Raw genomic sequence first — 17,700 nt, forward strand, 5'->3', positions numbered from 1 at the left:
AACTACACAACGCCAGTGACTAGGTTGGCAGAAGTGGGAATCGAACCTGGAAACCCTCAATTTGCTGGCACGGCAACTCTCATAACTGAGCTGTATACCGCCCCAAAGAAATGCTGTTCAGCCTCAGGGAAAAGCCATTTAGCGAGCCTCAAACAACATGGATGAAGGACTAAAAGGAATTCATTTCTCATTTCAACAGTGACTAATGATTTCACTCGTGTTCCAAATTACAGGCCTCAACTACCGTATACGCCTGATGCAGGTAAAAGGCACGAAACCCAATCACCTGAATAGAGCAGGTTTAATGTTTGAAGAGCGATTGAATCATTGTTTGGTGTACTCGCAGTATAACATTTTTTCATATTCTAAAATGTCCAAAAGTGTGCTTTTCTATATCAAAGCACGACTCCAAACAGGTAGGCGCATTTCTAATGCTCTGAATCACCCACAAGCACAGACAAGCCTGCTAGAGCCATAAACGGTGAGCATAACAGGAGTAGGCTGGAAGCACTGTTACGCAACCTTCAGCTTAAGTAATCTTCACTGATGCCTTCCATCATACTGGCACAGGACAAACACAGGATTGCAGTTGAGAAAAAAAAAAAACAAGCATAGAAAATGATGCTACGTGGCAGCGGGCAGGAAGCGGGTGCGGAGGGTATGGATGTGTGCAATGTGGGGTAGGAGGGATTTTTGAGAACCTAAGAGGGGTGGGTGGATGTCTCACAGGGCTTTGTGTTTCTACTTAGTAGCTAAGGTCCTCTATGTAAACCTACATTGTTCTTCTTTCTGTGAAGATCCAGAGATTCCTTGAGCTCACACAGCTCACACTGCAGATCTGAGACTTGCTTCTCCTTTTCAGACAACCTGTGAGACAACACAACCAATCATGTACAACGAATATTATTAGTAGTGAGTTTATATTGAGTCATTGAGCATAAAACCGAACTCACGCTGTAAGAAGATCTGGGCTAGGCACTGCAGCTACAGACTAATGAGAAGAAGAGCAGCGTAAAAGGATTAAGCTTGTGTTTTATACCCTTCTAAGAACAAGAATCCTGTAGAGTGGACATTTGATGTTGGTCTTTTTCTCGCGTCTGCATTACACTTTTAAGAAATGCCTGTTATGCCAAACATAACTGTCCACTGCAAAGGACACTGGCTCTGAGGAGGTTACGCCACACTTCGTATGAGCCATTTTCCTCACTTACCTGTTGCTGTGCCCTCTCAATTGTGTCTCTCAGCTCAATCTGTATCAGTTGGATCTCCTGGTCCTTCACAGCAAGCCTGCAGACCAGGTGAGGATTTTGTTTAAAAGGTCTGATTGGGCAGAGCTCAATAAGAATAATTGGTAGTGTGTAATGGGGAGTTTGCTTACTGAGCTTGGAGTTCTTGAAGCTGGGTACCCGTTCTGGTAAGTTCTTCCGAGGGCTCCTTCAGTCTGAGCTGCTCCATCTCTGCCTGCAGGGTGGCAAGCCGCTGTTCTAGACCCTGTGACACAAAAATGGCTTCAGACAACAGACAACAGCTCTAACTGGGACAAAGTGGCATCTGGGGCAAAAGGGACTGTGTAATGTATTCACAGATCAGATGGAAAAAAAAGCTCACACCTCGACAGTTCTTGCTTTGGCTGACAAGCTGTCTTGTGCTGCCTGCAGAATGTCCTCCATTGACCTTAGCTGAAAATCCCTCTCTTGGATCCTACAAAGCACAATTAAAAAAAAATCATTTCATGTAATTTTATCTCGTAGATCGAAAGACATGCAGAAAGATCTAAAAAAAGTTGACGGTGGCGCCACTAGTTTTCAAGGCATTGCACATGAAACAGCACAGGCAAAACTAATAAAAACTATTTCTTACTTGCTATGTAGTTCTTGCACAATTGACTCTGATGATACCTGGGATCAGATGAAAACATTACCCAATCAGATTGGAATAAGGAAAATTACAAAAAGAGCATTGGGTCCACGCAGTAAAAAAGCAAACAGAGGATAACACTTAAATATTACAAGAACTAAGTTTTAATAACATTATTTTTAAAACAAGAGAATATCATAAGACTGTTAAAGTTACAATTTATTAAAGAACATCAACAGTATCATCAATATTAAGCAGTTTCATGTGATAATGTGAATGTTTTTTTCCAATAACCTACCCAGTGTTTTAGACAAATAGTTTATGGCAGGTCTCTAAAGAAAGACAGCATCTGCTAATTTCAGACTGCAGCATTTAATTTTTGTGGGAATAAAACTTATTCACACTAGGATATGTCTTGTCATTTATCTTCCATTGTGTGTGACCATAGAAAAATGCTTAATTTCCTCAGTTTTAAGACTCACCTGATATGCCATCTTTCCCTGAAGAGTAAACAATTCTTGCTTTAGAGCCTCATTCTCTACTCTTACAGTCTGGGTAAGGCAAATACACAGTTGATTAAAAATAGGAAGAAATATTACAGAGCAGCAGTAAATTACAGATCCACTTAAAGAGATGTTGATGTCAACTAAATGTGGATCTATGGTTAAAAAAACCGAAACCCCCCCCCCCAAAAAAAACAGGAAGACGCACCTTTAGCTCATCTTCCTTATTGGCCACTTCAATCAGGCCCTTTTCCAGCAGGCTCTCTACAGTTTTCATGTTTTCCTCTTTTTCCTGGATACTGAAAAAGGACCGTATTAAAAAAAAAAAACATTTCTTAACAGATGTTATAACTTTTCCCCCCACAGATATTTCATTATTTACACACCTTCTCTGGATCTGGTCCAAAGCAAGCTTGGAGGCAGTCTGCACGGGCAAAGAGAGTGCATCAAACAGAGGAACATTGAGACATTTGTGATTTACAAAGACATTTTAAGTACACGCCTGATCAGAAATCTGTGCCCGCAGATTTTGGATCTCTGCCTTCATTGACATGTTCTCGTTGTGCAGAGCCTGCATAGATACCGAAGAACCATATTAAATATTATTTGACTAATCTAATAAAAGTGTTCAAATGTAATTGTTTGACCTGCATGTTGGTTTCTCTGCTGGCTCCACTGCTCCTTTCAACATTCAAAGAATCCTCCAGGCTCTTCCTCTGCAACTCCTTTTCAGCCAATCTGCATATATGGGTGACAAATTAACAAGCCGCTGTTGACGGAAATCTCACAATATAACCTTTAATGCAGATAAAGTAAGAGTCTCACAGCTTCTGTAGCTCCTCAATATGGGAGATTTGGCTGGCCTAAATGGGGAAACCACAAAAATCTAATTAGCCTACTTACACAATTACAGCTACGAGAGCAAAAGTAGACTTGTGACCCATATACCTGTGTAGAGATCTGGGCCTGCAGGTTCTCATTTTGTGCTTGCAATGAATCATTTTGGGCCTGAAAACTTTTGTTTTCATTCAAGAGGTCCTATAAATAATAATCAACAATCACTATTATTCAAAGGCATGCAAGTGTTTCTGTCGTGCATCAAGCAATCAACAAGGTGGAACTAAGACAACACAAAAAATATTTCCAAAGCCTTCGTTTGGGTGGCTCACCTGAGCACGAGCCTGCAAAGAGTCGTCAGGTATACTATGTTGGGACACCTCCAGCAGGTCTATCACTCTTTGTTCCAGCCTCTCCTTGGACACCATGGCTTCAGTAAGGCTGCTATGGAGGGTCTGAAGCTCCTTATTCTTGTTGTTCATCTCACTCTCCACTGCCATCAGCTGATTATGGAGCTCTGTAACCCACACACAAGCAACTTGGGTTGTTTTATGTGTCTTGACTCCTTTTAACGGATTGAAAGTGTTAAAAGTGAGATTCATTTTCACCTTGTTTAGAGGACTTAAGTTTTTCCCGCTCTGTATTGACACTATGGAGGAAGTTTTGCATTTCTTCCCAGCGTCGCTTAGCATCTTGTAGCTGGGCCTAGGAATTGGAAAACAATTGTTTTTGTCGTGATTTATATAAGTGTACAAATATTGTATTTTTTTGTACTTCAGTTTCCAATAATGATCAATCCTACAATGCTCTAGTCTCATTAACAATCCTTACCTACAGTGGTACATTAGTTATGGATTGTTTATGAAGAAAAATCTTTCTGACTTGTACTTTCTTGGGAAAGCCTTAACATGGCCACTCAAAACTCAAGTTCATTCCGATCACGGTTAATGAAAACACAGGAAAGGCTAATCTGGGTGTTACACAGGAAGGTGGTGTTACTACACAGACAAAAGCCTCCCTGCTTACAAAGGCAACAACCCTCTCCACACCCTACCGCGGGACTTCCACTAGAATCCCCTCCCCCCTGGCAATGCTGCCACACCCATGAGAGAGGTGTTATGCTAAGGTTATAGGGAACTATGCACATTGCAGAGAGGAACTGGACATTTTCAAAACAAACACAAAAGTGCATCTGGTTCTACGTACCTCCAGCTGAGACACATTTTGCTTGTAGTTGACCTCCAACGACTTCCTCTGGTGCTCTTCCTGCTGCAGCTTGCCGTTGTTGTCCGCCAACTCTTTCATCAGCGCAGCGTACTCAGAGCGGAGTTTGTTAATTTCGGCAGAATTTCTGCCAAGCAACACAAAAATACAAAAAGCACATGCACCGATAAACTATGTAAAATACATTAAAAAGCTGCAGTGTAAGGGATGCTGTAAGAGTATGGATGTAGTGATGAAAGTATTAAGAAGCTGCACTGACTTGCTCTCCATCTGGTTGGAAGCTGAACTGACTGCATCTCTCAGAATGCCGTTCTCTTGCTGCAGGTGAGAGATCTGACTCTCCAACTGCTCCCTCAGCTGCTGGAACTGCAGTTTGAAAAAGTTGTACAGCTTTGTTTGACATACTCAACAATTTAACTACGGTACTGTCCCTATGAAGCCACAAAATGACAGTTTACAAATATATTAAACTGCACATTACTTCATTAAGATGACATAGCTACATGGAATGAGAAGTTTGTCACATGAGCCAGAGGCTGTTCACCTTGGAGACCTGCTGCTACTCCATAATAGTTGCATTTATGCTTGTACAAATGTATTGAGGTGCTATAACTTTAATGCATTCTTGCCTCCATAATTGTTCAAGCAATTCATGACAGACTCACTTTGATCTGCATGGTTTGGAGCTCCTGGTAGTTTCCTTGTGCTTTGGCCTGCATGAGGCCCAATTCTTTCTCCATTGCTGCACACTGCTCTCTCATTACAGCCTCCACTCGGCCTGTCTTTTTCTTCTCAGCTTGGAGCTCCTGGATCACAAATGAATTAGTCAGCAAGGAGTCCATGTTTATATCAGTATAGTTTGGTTTGTTGATAAGATTTTTTTGTGTGTGTGCGTTTTTACGAGGAATAGGTATTTTATTCTTATTAATGCTCAACCTTATGAGTAAAACTTCCTTTTATTGTCATTCAAATTTGAAATTCAGTACAGATAAGAACAACATTTTGTTGCATAAGCTCATTATAGGATAAAAGAGCAATAAGGTGCAGATGTAAATAAATAGATTACTGTACAGATAACTATATTGCACTTTTACATATGTATCCACGTTTATTGATGTATGTTATATTGTCTTGATATACATTCAGAAGAACGCATTTTTTTAGAACTCGTCTACCACGTTTGATCAAAATTCTTATGCAGGCTGAATTAATTTCCCCATTAAAAAAGTTTCATTCAGATCTGATTCACATTTAGTAACAATATGGAAAACCCCTATTGAAAAAAAACATACTGCACATTACATAATTAGCTGGGTCCTTGTAAGAGCATGGAGATTAGCACCTGACTGAGTTGTTTGACTTTATCCTTGGCAATGGAGGCCTCCTCTTCAAGAGTAGTTAGGAGACGCCCACGTTCCTGAGCAGCCGGATCTGATTTTGTAGCAGACTTGTTGCAAAAGACAAGATAAAAAAAAAAAACTTTTAAAACTTCCTGTTCATTTTCATATGTGGCACTTCAAAGTCTCTCACTTTGTGCCAGGCGTCCACAGCAATGGGGCTCTTCTCTCGGAGGACAGCAATCAAGCTGACAGCCTCAGCTTCTGACAGTGTGATGGTGGACAGAGCTGAGAGCAGCTCCTTTAGCTTCACCTCTGTGTTTTCTGTAATGCAACAGACTTCAACACTCATGAAGTTTTCACAGAGATTAATTTGTGAACTTAGTTTTTTCTTCTCTAACCTTTATCAGTCTCATTCTTCGGTTTCTTTCCGCTTCCCTTGGAAGGTAGATCATTATTGTGGGCTGCCTGGTGGTTGGCAGAAGCTGTTGAGTCAACCTCAACTTGATTGGAGGGGAAGAGACATTGATTAGCACATTCAGAAGAACGCATTCTTGAGAACACATCTACTATGCTTGTGCTAAATTCTGAATTAAATCTAGAGGTCTCCCAAATTCCAATTCAATCTCATATATTTGAACAGAGGTTGCAAACAAAGTAGAATTTAAATACCCATTGATAACTTTGGTGCATAACAGAAATATAATTTACATTATAAATCATATTTTTAAGAAATATTACTATGAACCTCATGTGCACATATTTTTTATCTACAATAAGTCTTATCATTGACAATTAAAAATATATCTTATAAATAAAATGTATTGGTGTCATAACTTTTTATGATGGCAAATGGTGGAAAAATAATTAAATCCCAGAAGGACACTAGGAAACCACCGTGAACTGCAATACTCCCGATTACTGATTAATTTTAGTGTTTTTAAAGTAATTTTAGTATTTAAGCCAAAACCTTTGTTAAACATGCTGTAAGGAATTTCTCCTGATTTGTTATCAAATTCCTTCCACCTCCTGTAATTCTAATTCAACATCCCGTGGCGTGATGCCGATTCAATTCCATCCATCCATCCATTTTCTACCGCTTATTCCCTTCGGGGTCGCGGGGCGCGCTGGAGCCTCTCTCAGCTACAATCGGGTGGAAGGCGGCGTACACCCTGGACAAGTCGGCACCTCATCGCAGGGCCAACACAGATAGACAACATTCACACTCACATTCACACACTAGGGCCAATTTAGTGTTGCCAATCAACCTATCCCCTGGTGCATGTCTTTGGAGGTGGGAGGAAGCGGGAGTACCCGGAGGGAACCCACGCAGTCATGGGGAGGACATGCAAACTCCACACAGAAAGATCCCGAGGCCGGGAGTGAACTCACGACTACTCAGGACCTTCGTATTGTGAGGCAGCCGCACTAACCCCTGTGCCACAGATTCAATTCAAATTCTTCAAATTAACTGAATTAAATCTCCAAATTCAGAATTTTGCACAAGCTTGTTATTCACAAAACCATTTGATAAATGATCTGTATTTTTTTGCTACCATGCTCGATTTTCTGCTTCTTGGCATTCTTTTTCTTTCCGCCCGTTGAACTTTGAGCTGCATTGTCGAGAACTTCAGCCAGAAGAGGTGCTTCCTTCTTGGCTGGAGTGGGAGCTTGCTTGACTTTGAGTTCTGGCAGCTGTTCATTCGCTGAAAAATAACAGAATCAGCGTAAACAATTACATACAGAATTTCAACTAAATTACTAACGTATGCACCAAGCGTTAGGTAGCAATGATTGGCAGTCTCGCTCAATCAAAAGCTTTGTTAACACCAAGCGGTAGGGTTTGGCTCACTTTACATTGCAAAGTCAGTGGACATGATATTCTTTGATACGTCTGTAGTGGGTGGAGATAGACACACTGCAGTGAACTGATTGGTCAGCAGAACTTTCTGCCTTCTCTTAAAAATTCAAAAAGTGGCAATTTAAAATGCTGACATGTTGGTATGTGTCATACATTTAATGTAGCTGGTGCATCCTGCTGCACAACTACTGAAGGAAATGCAACCCTGATCAGAATTAATCTGATTTTGATCAGAATTAATCTGATTCTAACCATTAAGCAATAAATGTATCTCACCTGTACTTCTTGTCACAAAAATGCTTTAAAAGAGGTAAATCACAAGTCCCAGTCATTCGTAAATATTTTGATTCCAATTCCATTCAATTAAAAAATAAGACGCTACGGAACAATATACGCAACCAACCTGCTTCCAACTTCTGCTTTTTCTTCTTCTTGGAAGCCTGTGGGGGGGTCTGACCCACAGTAGCAGCTTGGGCCACCTGTATCTGGACCTCAAGCTGTGGAGAGGGTGGGCTGGGTTGCTTGCTGGCAACGATAGGTGCTGGTGCTTTGTGGCTGACCACCTTTGTGCTGTTTACTTCTTGCTCTTCAGGTGGGGGAGATGTTGCTGTATCTAACACAACAATGTTTGCAGCGGCTTCTGCAGCGGCTTCTGCAGCAGCAGCAGCAGCGGCGGCGGCCTTTGCTGCCTTTTTCTCCTTCTTCTTTCTTTCCCTCAAACCAACAGAAGCCTCTGTTGAAGCTGCAACAGGCACATTGGGAGAAGATGCTGGGGGATCAGGGGGAGCTGCAGACAATGGCTCTGGTTCCTCAACCAAATCAAGGATGGAGCTCTGGGCACCATCAATCACCTCAAAGTCCCCCTGGTCCTCTTCTGACTCTCCACCACCGCTGCCGCCCCCTCCACCAGCCACACTGGCACTCTCTTTTTTCTTACTCTTACTCTTCTTGTCGTTCCTCTTGCGGGAGTCTGGCTTGGATGGAGGCAGCTTAAGGTCGCGTTTCTGCCGGGCCAGCACCTCATCGTAAGATGTTTCTTTAGTGAAGAGCATGAAGAAGATAAAGAGGAGGGCGACCACCAGTAAAGGGATTAGGATGAGCAGGTACTGAGAGTCGTAGATATCCAACGCCATTCTGCATAAAAGGGAGAGAAGTGCCTGGTAATTTAAACGCTTCAATAATAAAATGGTAAATTAAACAATATGAAATAAAATCCACAACAAATTGTCATAATAGTCGCAGCAAAACGGAACTCAGAACGTACACAGGAAACAACTTGCTCATGTTTAATGTAGACATTCAGAATTTGTGAACGCACCTCGCTTGTCTGATTGGTGGATAATGAGGAAGTTGGTATGTTGGTGTGGAGAACGACAATGAAATGTGCGTATGGTAGGGCTTGGCTGCTTAAACAATATCAATATATATTGCGATAGACACAATCAATATCAGTATAAAATGCGTTCGATAAAACATTTGTTATATATTTATATTATTTAGTCGGAAGAAACAAGACATTATGAAGCAAGATTTGTTGCATGAAGTCACTCGCGCTCTGGGAACCCAGCTAAACAGGAAAGTGTCACTGAGCAATGGGAGTGACAAGCTAACAGCCAATCAGGTTACAGTATGCACTACCAAGTTTGGTTGCGCCGTCTTTCTGCCTCGCTGTGGATTCTCTGCATGGAGTGAGAAGAGAAACTGTGATATCTTGGTATATAAACTAACAGAAACTTGTCTTTAGTTTTGTTGGTTTTAATGCAGACGGTGCGGCAACATCCTGACACTTCCAATTTTTCGATTTAATAAGTAGCTTCCTAAACTACTCTGTAATGATCAAAAGCTTATACACTACTGACATCTAGTGTCTTAAAACTGCAAGTACCTTCAAGTTTACTGCTATTACTTTCCACCTGGCTACCAGAAACCTTCTCCACTTAAAAATAGCACCCTTGTTAAGTTGAAAATCGTATTACTGTATTTATTGTCTGGTGTATAGTCATAAAAAATATAAATAATTATCGATATCAATCAACATAAAACAACGTACATTATGATACAGTTTTCAGCCATATCGCCTGCCTTAGCGCATGGTCCCTCTGGTGTTGAAAGTGTGTGCTGCTGTTGGCGTGTCAAGGCGCTTGCTACATTACTTACAAGATGTAACTTGCATATCATCTTCCGAGCACTTGTTGCAGGTGGCTGAGTTCGCAATTATTTAGCACTTAAGGCATCAATAGGTATTTCTTTTCAAGTAGTGATAACATTTTGGTAGTAGTATTAATACGTCTTTCAATACTTCTTAAAATAAAGTGGAACAAAAAATTATTTTTATTATGGGCTTTATTTAAACAGGAAATCATATAACACTAAAATGATTACAAATAGCCAGCTGATCTAGGACTGGGTTAGAATAGAATGATTTGCCATTATATCAAATACTTAACAATTTAGTGTCACCACTGTTGGCCTGTGCTTAATTGAATACTAAAACACTACTAAAGCTAAAACTACACAGATAAGACATGTCACAAGTAAAACACACACCGTTAAAGATAAAACAGTTCAAGGCGTTTTATGAAATCCAGTCAATTCACTTGCAGTAGGCTGTTTTGACAACGCTAATACTTGGCAACAGGCCAACCAGCTAAATGTGACGCCTACATATTTTAAAAACTTGCTGGTGTTAATATTTATGTTATTGTGATGTTCAGCGTTCCAGTGTTTGTTAAAGCGCGCCTCAAAAGGTGATTCGTGGAGAACAAAAAAATGTTGTGTCGGTGCAGTGAGAACAAAGACAGCACCATTCACAGCATTAAAATACAAACTTTTTTTTTTCATAGGCAATACAGTATCTTTTTTCATTTGTCAGTGCCTTGGTACATTTGTAAGTACCTGTACACCGAACAAGCTTTTGGTACCCACCAGTATTCCTGAACGGTTCTTTATTGGCCGGCCCATCACCACTCTTATGATGTTTTAAAAACAAAAACATAAATGGTAATCAATGCACATCTAATCAAAATAAATCTTGCTGTATATATATATGAAGGGCATGCACACTGATGCAAACAAGCAGCACAGGTCTGTAGAACGTAAACTGGCTCAAGTATAAAATATTGCCCTGGTGGAGTTGTTGGCACATCAATAATGCTTACTTAGAGCATGTCTTTCACCCTGATCTCCCTAGTATTATGATCCAATTACCCAACACTGACCCTGCCTGGCAACTAAACATCCACCCATCCATTTTCTACCGCTTGTCCCTTACTCCTTACTTTACATTCAGTTCATTGAAAATTGAAGGTCATAAACTTGGCATAAGAAGGGGAGATAAAAAGACACTAGGTTAAATATATTTTAGTTTTTTTTTCTGTCTTATGTTGTAACTAAGCTTTCATTCAACAAAAAAGGCATCAGGATGGGTTTACAAGAGGCCAAAACACAACAGCATATAAAAGTAGGGGTGTAACGGTACGTGTGTTTGTATTGAACCGTTTCGGTACGGGGGTTTCGGTTCGGTTCGGAGGTGTACCGAACGAGTTTCTACACGAACATATTTAGTAGCCGCCTAAGCTAAAGTCTTAACAAGCTGCTCCGCTTGTTCTCCTTTGTCTCTTGTCAGTACTCTACACAGCACCCAGTATTGTCCCACCCACACAACCATCTGATTGGTTACATACAGTGCGGTAACAGCCAATCAGCAATGGTATTCAGAGCGGTAACAGCCAATCAGCAGTGCGTATTCAGAGCGCATGAAGTCAGTGCTTCTGCGGTGGGGTTAGCGGATAGGTGTTTAGCAGGTAAGCATCAGGCAGCGGACACTCCCCAAATTATAATAAACACCTCCCAGTCAACTACTACTAACATCACTATGAGCTAGTTGACGTTCAAGACACAAACAGCAGCTCAGCTCGCTCGCAATCCTGGCTTGAGGTGAAGGCTAATTAGCTTTTAGCGTAACGTTAGCTCATTTTGCTGTGTGTGTGTGTGTTATGGACAGCAAAGCCCTGTCTGCCTGTTATTTCACTTTACCGTTTTCTGTGTTGATTGAGCTGTGTTGAAGCAGCAAAAATGGACATTATGTTAAATGAAGAGTTTCTGTCTGTGATAGTTGATATAATAATGTAACTGCATCATTAAGCCTACATGAACTCCATGGTGTTGAGGGATGAATAGTCTCTCCTATTGCTATTGTACTATTTTTTCAGCTATAGTTACATTAATCATTAGTAATGTAGCAGCCTAGTTTTGAATGGCAGGGTCCCTGCTATCACATGTTGATAAAAATATAACATTTACATAATAAAAATCAACTACAGGCTTCCCAAATACTGTAATAAATTAAGCATGATGAGTTGACTTGAAACTGTTTAATGTTGCACTTTTAATATGTCGAAGAAAAGTTGTCATTTTATTTAATCTGAGCAACAACTTGAGGCAGTTTAATGTTGATTAACGTGGGCAGAATTATTATAGTGTTCCTAAAGTTAAAAGGATAAAGCCATTGTTTACAAATTTGGTAAATAACCAAAAATGTATATTTTGTTGTTTTCTTACTGTATCGAAAATGAACCGAACCGTGACCTCTAAACCGAGGTACGTACCGAACCGAAATTTTTGTGTACCGTTACACCCTTATATAAAAGTGTCACCCACTTTGATCTGATGCAGTTGCCCACTTCAAGCACTGAAAGAAAGAAAGCATTTTTTTGTGGTGGAATAAAAGCAAGACAATGTTTTATATCCTCAATGCTGCACACAGTTCGGACGTGGTGGCCTCAGCATGCAAATATTCAGTGTAGATTAGTCACATTTAAAAAAAATAAAACTACATTCTAGTAGTGTCACATTGCTCCAATAACAATAAATCACCTCAATTTTGGTGCAATTATTTTTCACTTAAACTGTAGCTTTGATTTGATTTTCAACCACTGTGGGTCAATGGTGAGTGACAAAAAATACATTTCAATCCCATTTTACATTCACAATTTGAGGCTATATTAAAGAACAGGAGTTAGTGTTACAGACTGGGACTCATTACTCATTTGGATTAAATAGATTATCCTTAATTATTCATTTAAGAATAACTCTCCACTGCAAGACTTTCAGAGGTTTGGTAGATTTAATATAAGAAAGACGAAAGCATGCAGTACCTATTTCCTCTTTTAGTGGCCGGTGTATAGTTACTCAACTGCAGAAAATACCAGGTGTCTGTTGGGGGTTAAGGTGTGTAGTAAAAGCTATGCCTTTTCTGATTTGCTTCTTTTATTTAAAAAGATTATGTAGTATTCATAGTGGCACTTCTCGTGTAACTGCCACATTGTCTCAAACATCTCAATGAGACAATAACATAATTTGACAATGTAGCGGGTCGAACAAACTAAAGTTAAAGTGAAAGTTTTCTTTCCACCCAATGCTTCAGAGTGGAAGGTGTATACGAGTCTTCCTGTGCATAATGAGCCCTGATCCTCCATCAAAAATGAGCCTGAGGACAAAGTCCTCTCAGGCTGTTGGATCCCTGGAATCTCATTGCTTGGCTGGAAAAACTTTCAGATTTGGGCAGTGTAGACAGAAAGTAAAGTGTTCATTGATGTGAGAGTAAATTTTTTTAAACTGCCAGAACCATGAAAACAATTAATTAAGTATCATAAAGCATATTCAAGTTAATGCACATGAAGTTGTAAAATGTGAAATTTGAGCCATGTTGTTTGTAAAAAAAAAAGTACAAGTTAAAATTAATGTCATGCATGAGAAATCATTCACAGATTTTTTTGGCTTAATGACAACTCATATTTCAAATGAAGGATCACTGAAAAGAATATAGAAGAAATTGACTCACATTCAAAGAGTTACAACTATTGCTACGTTGCGTTAACAGTTTACAATGACTACCGGTTAGGGGTGTAACGGTACGTGTATTTGTATTGAACCGTTTAGGTACGGGGTTTCGGTTCGGTGGTGTACCGAACGAGTTTCCACACGGACAGATTAAGTAGCGTACCGCACGTTGTGTAAACAATGCACACCGAGGCACAACACACGGCATGTTAGCAACGACCGGGCTAGGACAACATGCAAAACCCAGAGCTGGAAGACCCTCCTGCCTCGTTAAGATCTCCCGTTTTGGAACACTTTGGCTGCGCGATACAACAATGGAGGACGGAGGTTTACCAACATTGTTCAGCAGCTGCTTCTGACAACACGTCAAACATGCTAACCCATTTGAAGCGTCACCACCGCATTCAAGCAGCCTCTCCTCGGTGAGTCAGGCAGGTGTTATGAGAGTAGCGTATGTGTGTGTGTGTGTCCCTTTAATATGTGACAGCATGTGAGGTGAGTGACGTATGTAAGTGTGTGGGCGAGAGAGGTGAGGGAGCGGTAGCGTGAGTGCGGGGAGTGGCTAGTGTTTTGTTGGATTGGATGTGTGCAAGACCTCAATAAAGCCACGATTTGCAACTACCGTATTTTTCGGACTATAAGTCGCTCTGGAGTATACGTCACACCGGCCGAAAATGCACAATAAAGAAGGAAAAAAACATATACGTCGCACTGGAGTATAAGTCGATTTTTTGTGGGGAAATTTATTTGATAAAATCCAACACCAGGAATAGACATTTGAAAGGCAATTTAAAATAAATAAAGAATAGTGAACAACAGGCTGAATAAGTGTACGCCATATGACGCACAAATAACCAACTGAGAACGTGCCTGGTATGTTAACGCAACACATCATGGCAAGAGTCATTCAAATAACTATAACATATAGAACATGCTATACATTTACCAAACAATCTGTCACTCCTGATCGCTAAATCCGATGAAATCTTCTTCCTCGGTGTCGCCTCTGGTATGCGCCCCGCTAGCGTCCTTTCTTTCTGCTGCTCGATTGCTGTTCTCTGCAGCATATTTCACTACGTCCAGCTTGTAATCTGCAGTATATGATTTCCTTTTCAGTGCCCTTTTAGTTCAGTCCTTCTCAGTTTTTATAAGTTACCGTTAATGTTGATGTGATCCATTTTAATAGCTCCGGCAGTAGCGTATAGCATATAGCAATTAGCATCCCAGGACCCACAATGCACTTCTGCCATGACCCGACCCCGCCAAATTCTTATTGGTTGGCATGTGAGTGACGATTGCTGACGTGTGTGTGACGATTGCGGACATTTTCTTTGTCGCTCACGTGAATGAGATAAATAATATTATTTGATATTTTACGGTACTGTGTAAATAATTTCACACATAAGTCGCTCCGGAGTATATGTCGCACCCACGCCCAAACTATGAAAAAAACGTTGACTTATAGTCCGAAAAATACGGTAATCGCCGGACTCGTCATTTACCCTGGAGTCCGGAGCTGTGGAGACTCACTGCCGGGTAGAGTGAAAGGTGTTGCCCCCGAGAATACATCAGCCCTGGAGGAGTGTCTCCCCTGCGCTCCTCGACTACGGTCTGGGAGCCGGAAGCAGGAAAGGTGCAACACAGGGCTAAAGCAATAACAAGTGTCTTTATAGCAGCAGATTTAAGACCATATTGCATTAAAAACTAGATTTTTACCCACTTCTATGGTGGAAGAACAATAAGCCCATATATCCTCTTACTGCCAAGTTAGCCAGGCTGGGGGGGAAAAGAAAAGTTAATCTGAGGCTGAGTTGACTTGAAACTGTTTAATGTTGCACTTTTTATATGGAGAAGAAAAGTTTTGTCATTTTATTTAATCTGAGCAACAACTTGAGGCAGTTTAATGTTGATTAACGTGGACCCCGACTAAAACAAGTTGAAAAACTTATTCGGGTGTTACCATTTAGTGGTCAGTTGTACGGAATATGTACTGTACTGTGCAATCTACCAAGTCTTAATCAATCAATCAAAAAAAGCACTTTATATGTAGAAAGGTTTTGTAAAGAAACCATTCTGAGCCTTATCTTATTTAGTTTTTATTTTATATATGTTGACCACATTAACCCTGGCAATGGACCCTGTGTGTATATGTATGTTATGCCATTGTTTACAAATTTGGTAAATAAATAATCAAAAAATGTATATTTTGTTGTTTTCTTACTGCACCGAAAATGAACCGAACCGTGACCTCTAAACTGAGGTACGTACCGAACGGAATTTTTTTGTACAGTTACACCCCTACTACCGGTAACTTCTTTTTATGCATGATAAATACAAGATGTTCACAAGTTTCTTAAAAAATGCTCATCCACTTTTTACGGTTGTATGGCACCAGTTTAAATATCAAACAAATTAATTTAATTATTTTTTATTGTAAAAATCTTGGAACTTGATACAAGGTTTTTTTTTTGTTTTTTTGTTTTTTGGATGTGGACAACAACACGACTGCCATCGAAGCACATTACATCTCTATTACCGGAGGTAAAACAATCCCGTGAAAAGATTAAACAGAACGACCGTCAGAATCGACAAACTACCGCTGCTAACTGCTAAAGCTAACAAATATATCTAAGCTGAAACCCTCGCTGACATCACACATCACTTGGCAACAGACACCACCTTTTAACTGAAACTTCTTTCAAATGCATATGAATTATATTACATCTGTTTTTGGGTTTTTTTGTTTGTTTTTTTAAAGTAACGCATTCATTACTTTCCCTTGTAATTACATCTATTAAAGAGTAATTCAATTAGTAATAAATCACTTTTTGGTTAAGTAACAAGCAACTATAATTACTTTCTAAAAGTAATTTTCAAAAGACTGGTAGCAACAGTCATGTGATGTTGAGTTTAAACTATACCCTTTGCACATTTCGTTTAAAATACCAATATATATTGAGCATCGCAATAAGGCCTAAAAATACCGGGATATCAGTTTTGGTCAATGTCCCCCAGCTCTACCTGCACTCCAAATTGTTGATGATGCTAGAAATATGCATCCCCACAGAAGAAGCACTCAAATGTAAATGCAGACCACTTCACGAAGGACAGAACTGTAAAAAAAGCAACTTCTAAAAATGCAACCTCAACTACAGACATGGGAGCTGTATGTTTTATAATTTTGTTTTTTCCCAGGTATTAGTCTAACTTAGCATGATGTTGGTGTTGAAATGTGACTGTAATGTTAGTGTCCTTGTCTGTGTCCCATTCCTTATTGTTATGTTGTTGTATCAGATATTTGGCATACATTACATTGGACAATTTACAGTGTATACTTGGTTCAACAGGGCAGCACAGTGGTAGAGGGGTTAGTGTGTCTGCCTCACAATACGAAGGTCCTGGGTTCGATTCTGCGCTCGGGATCTTTCTGTATGGAGTTTGCATGTTCTCCCCGTGACCGCGTGGGTTCCCTAATGCAGACTTTTACGAGATCTTGGGGATCTGGGAATAACCATGTGACAAGGTAAACAGAGAAACTTCGAGCTTTGCCGTCCATCAATACCCACAAGTGGGCGCTTCTGTGATGTCCTTGACTCGTGAAAAAGACAACAGTTTTGCCTTGCAGAACGAAGTGAAGTGAATTATATTTATATAGCGCTTTTCTCAAGTGACTCAAAGCGCTTTACATTGTGAAACCCAATATCTAATTTACATTTTTAAACCAGTGTGGGTAGCACTGAGAGCAGGTGGGTAAAGTGTCTTGCCCAAGGACACAACGGCAGTGACTAGGATGGCGGAAGCGGGGATTGAACCTGCAACCCTCAAGTTGTTGGCACGGCCGCTCTACCAACCGAGCTATACCGCCCCAGCCTATGGCATGTTATAACATGCCATAGGCTGTTCACCTTGGAGACCTGCTGCGGATATGGGTACGGCCTGGCGCGAGATTTACGACGACTTTATCTGGCAAGCAATGTAGACACACAGCTCCAACGAACCACGCCCCTGTTCCCCGGCCAGCGTATCAGCTGGCATTTGACACAGAACCCCATATGTGCACATAGCTTCTCGGGATATATCTTAATGATTCTTTAATTTTGGACCTCCAGAATCAGCATTTGGGCCAACATAGTGAAATTACATCTGAAAAACTTTGACTAGCCCATTAAGACGTTTCAAAGTGTAAAATACGATTTGCCTTGAAGACGGACCATTTAATTTTGAAAGAAAATCGAATAAT

General features: G+C 40.4%; 1 protein-coding gene across 5 annotated transcripts in view; it reads right to left on the reverse strand.

Annotated features, from left to right (window-relative positions):
• The window catches only part of ktn1 (kinectin 1), a 35,088-nt gene that overhangs the window by 12,334 nt on the left and 5,054 nt on the right, over positions 1 to 17,700 (reverse strand). For 3 of the 5 annotated variants that reach the window (XM_061968811.2, XM_061968809.2, XM_061968812.2), the window contains exons 2-24: positions 8,023 to 8,753; positions 7,315 to 7,464; positions 6,160 to 6,261; positions 5,952 to 6,097; positions 5,764 to 5,868; positions 5,087 to 5,227; positions 4,681 to 4,787; positions 4,404 to 4,548; positions 3,806 to 3,902; positions 3,530 to 3,714; positions 3,309 to 3,398; positions 3,186 to 3,223; positions 3,008 to 3,098; positions 2,863 to 2,931; positions 2,747 to 2,784; positions 2,569 to 2,659; positions 2,340 to 2,408; positions 1,861 to 1,898; positions 1,611 to 1,701; positions 1,379 to 1,491; positions 1,212 to 1,287; positions 954 to 991; positions 777 to 867 (exon numbers count right to left, since the gene is read on the reverse strand). In XM_061968811.2, the coding sequence (XP_061824795.2) occupies positions 777 to 867; positions 954 to 991; positions 1,212 to 1,287; positions 1,379 to 1,491; positions 1,611 to 1,701; positions 1,861 to 1,898; positions 2,340 to 2,408; positions 2,569 to 2,659; positions 2,747 to 2,784; positions 2,863 to 2,931; positions 3,008 to 3,098; positions 3,186 to 3,223; positions 3,309 to 3,398; positions 3,530 to 3,714; positions 3,806 to 3,902; positions 4,404 to 4,548; positions 4,681 to 4,787; positions 5,087 to 5,227; positions 5,764 to 5,868; positions 5,952 to 6,097; positions 6,160 to 6,261; positions 7,315 to 7,464; positions 8,023 to 8,752 (2,841 nt within the window). In that variant the 5' untranslated portion in view covers position 8,753. The remainder of the gene's footprint in view (positions 1 to 776; positions 868 to 953; positions 992 to 1,211; positions 1,288 to 1,378; positions 1,492 to 1,610; positions 1,702 to 1,860; positions 1,899 to 2,339; positions 2,409 to 2,568; positions 2,660 to 2,746; positions 2,785 to 2,862; positions 2,932 to 3,007; positions 3,099 to 3,185; positions 3,224 to 3,308; positions 3,399 to 3,529; positions 3,715 to 3,805; positions 3,903 to 4,403; positions 4,549 to 4,680; positions 4,788 to 5,086; positions 5,228 to 5,763; positions 5,869 to 5,951; positions 6,098 to 6,159; positions 6,262 to 7,314; positions 7,465 to 8,022; positions 8,754 to 17,700) is intronic. The other 2 variants (XM_061968813.2, XM_061968810.2) reach the window with 1 other exon arrangement.

This window comes from Nerophis lumbriciformis, linkage group LG08, assembly GCF_033978685.3.
Source record: "Nerophis lumbriciformis linkage group LG08, RoL_Nlum_v2.1, whole genome shotgun sequence".
Classification (NCBI taxonomy): Eukaryota; Metazoa; Chordata; class Actinopteri; order Syngnathiformes; family Syngnathidae; genus Nerophis; species Nerophis lumbriciformis.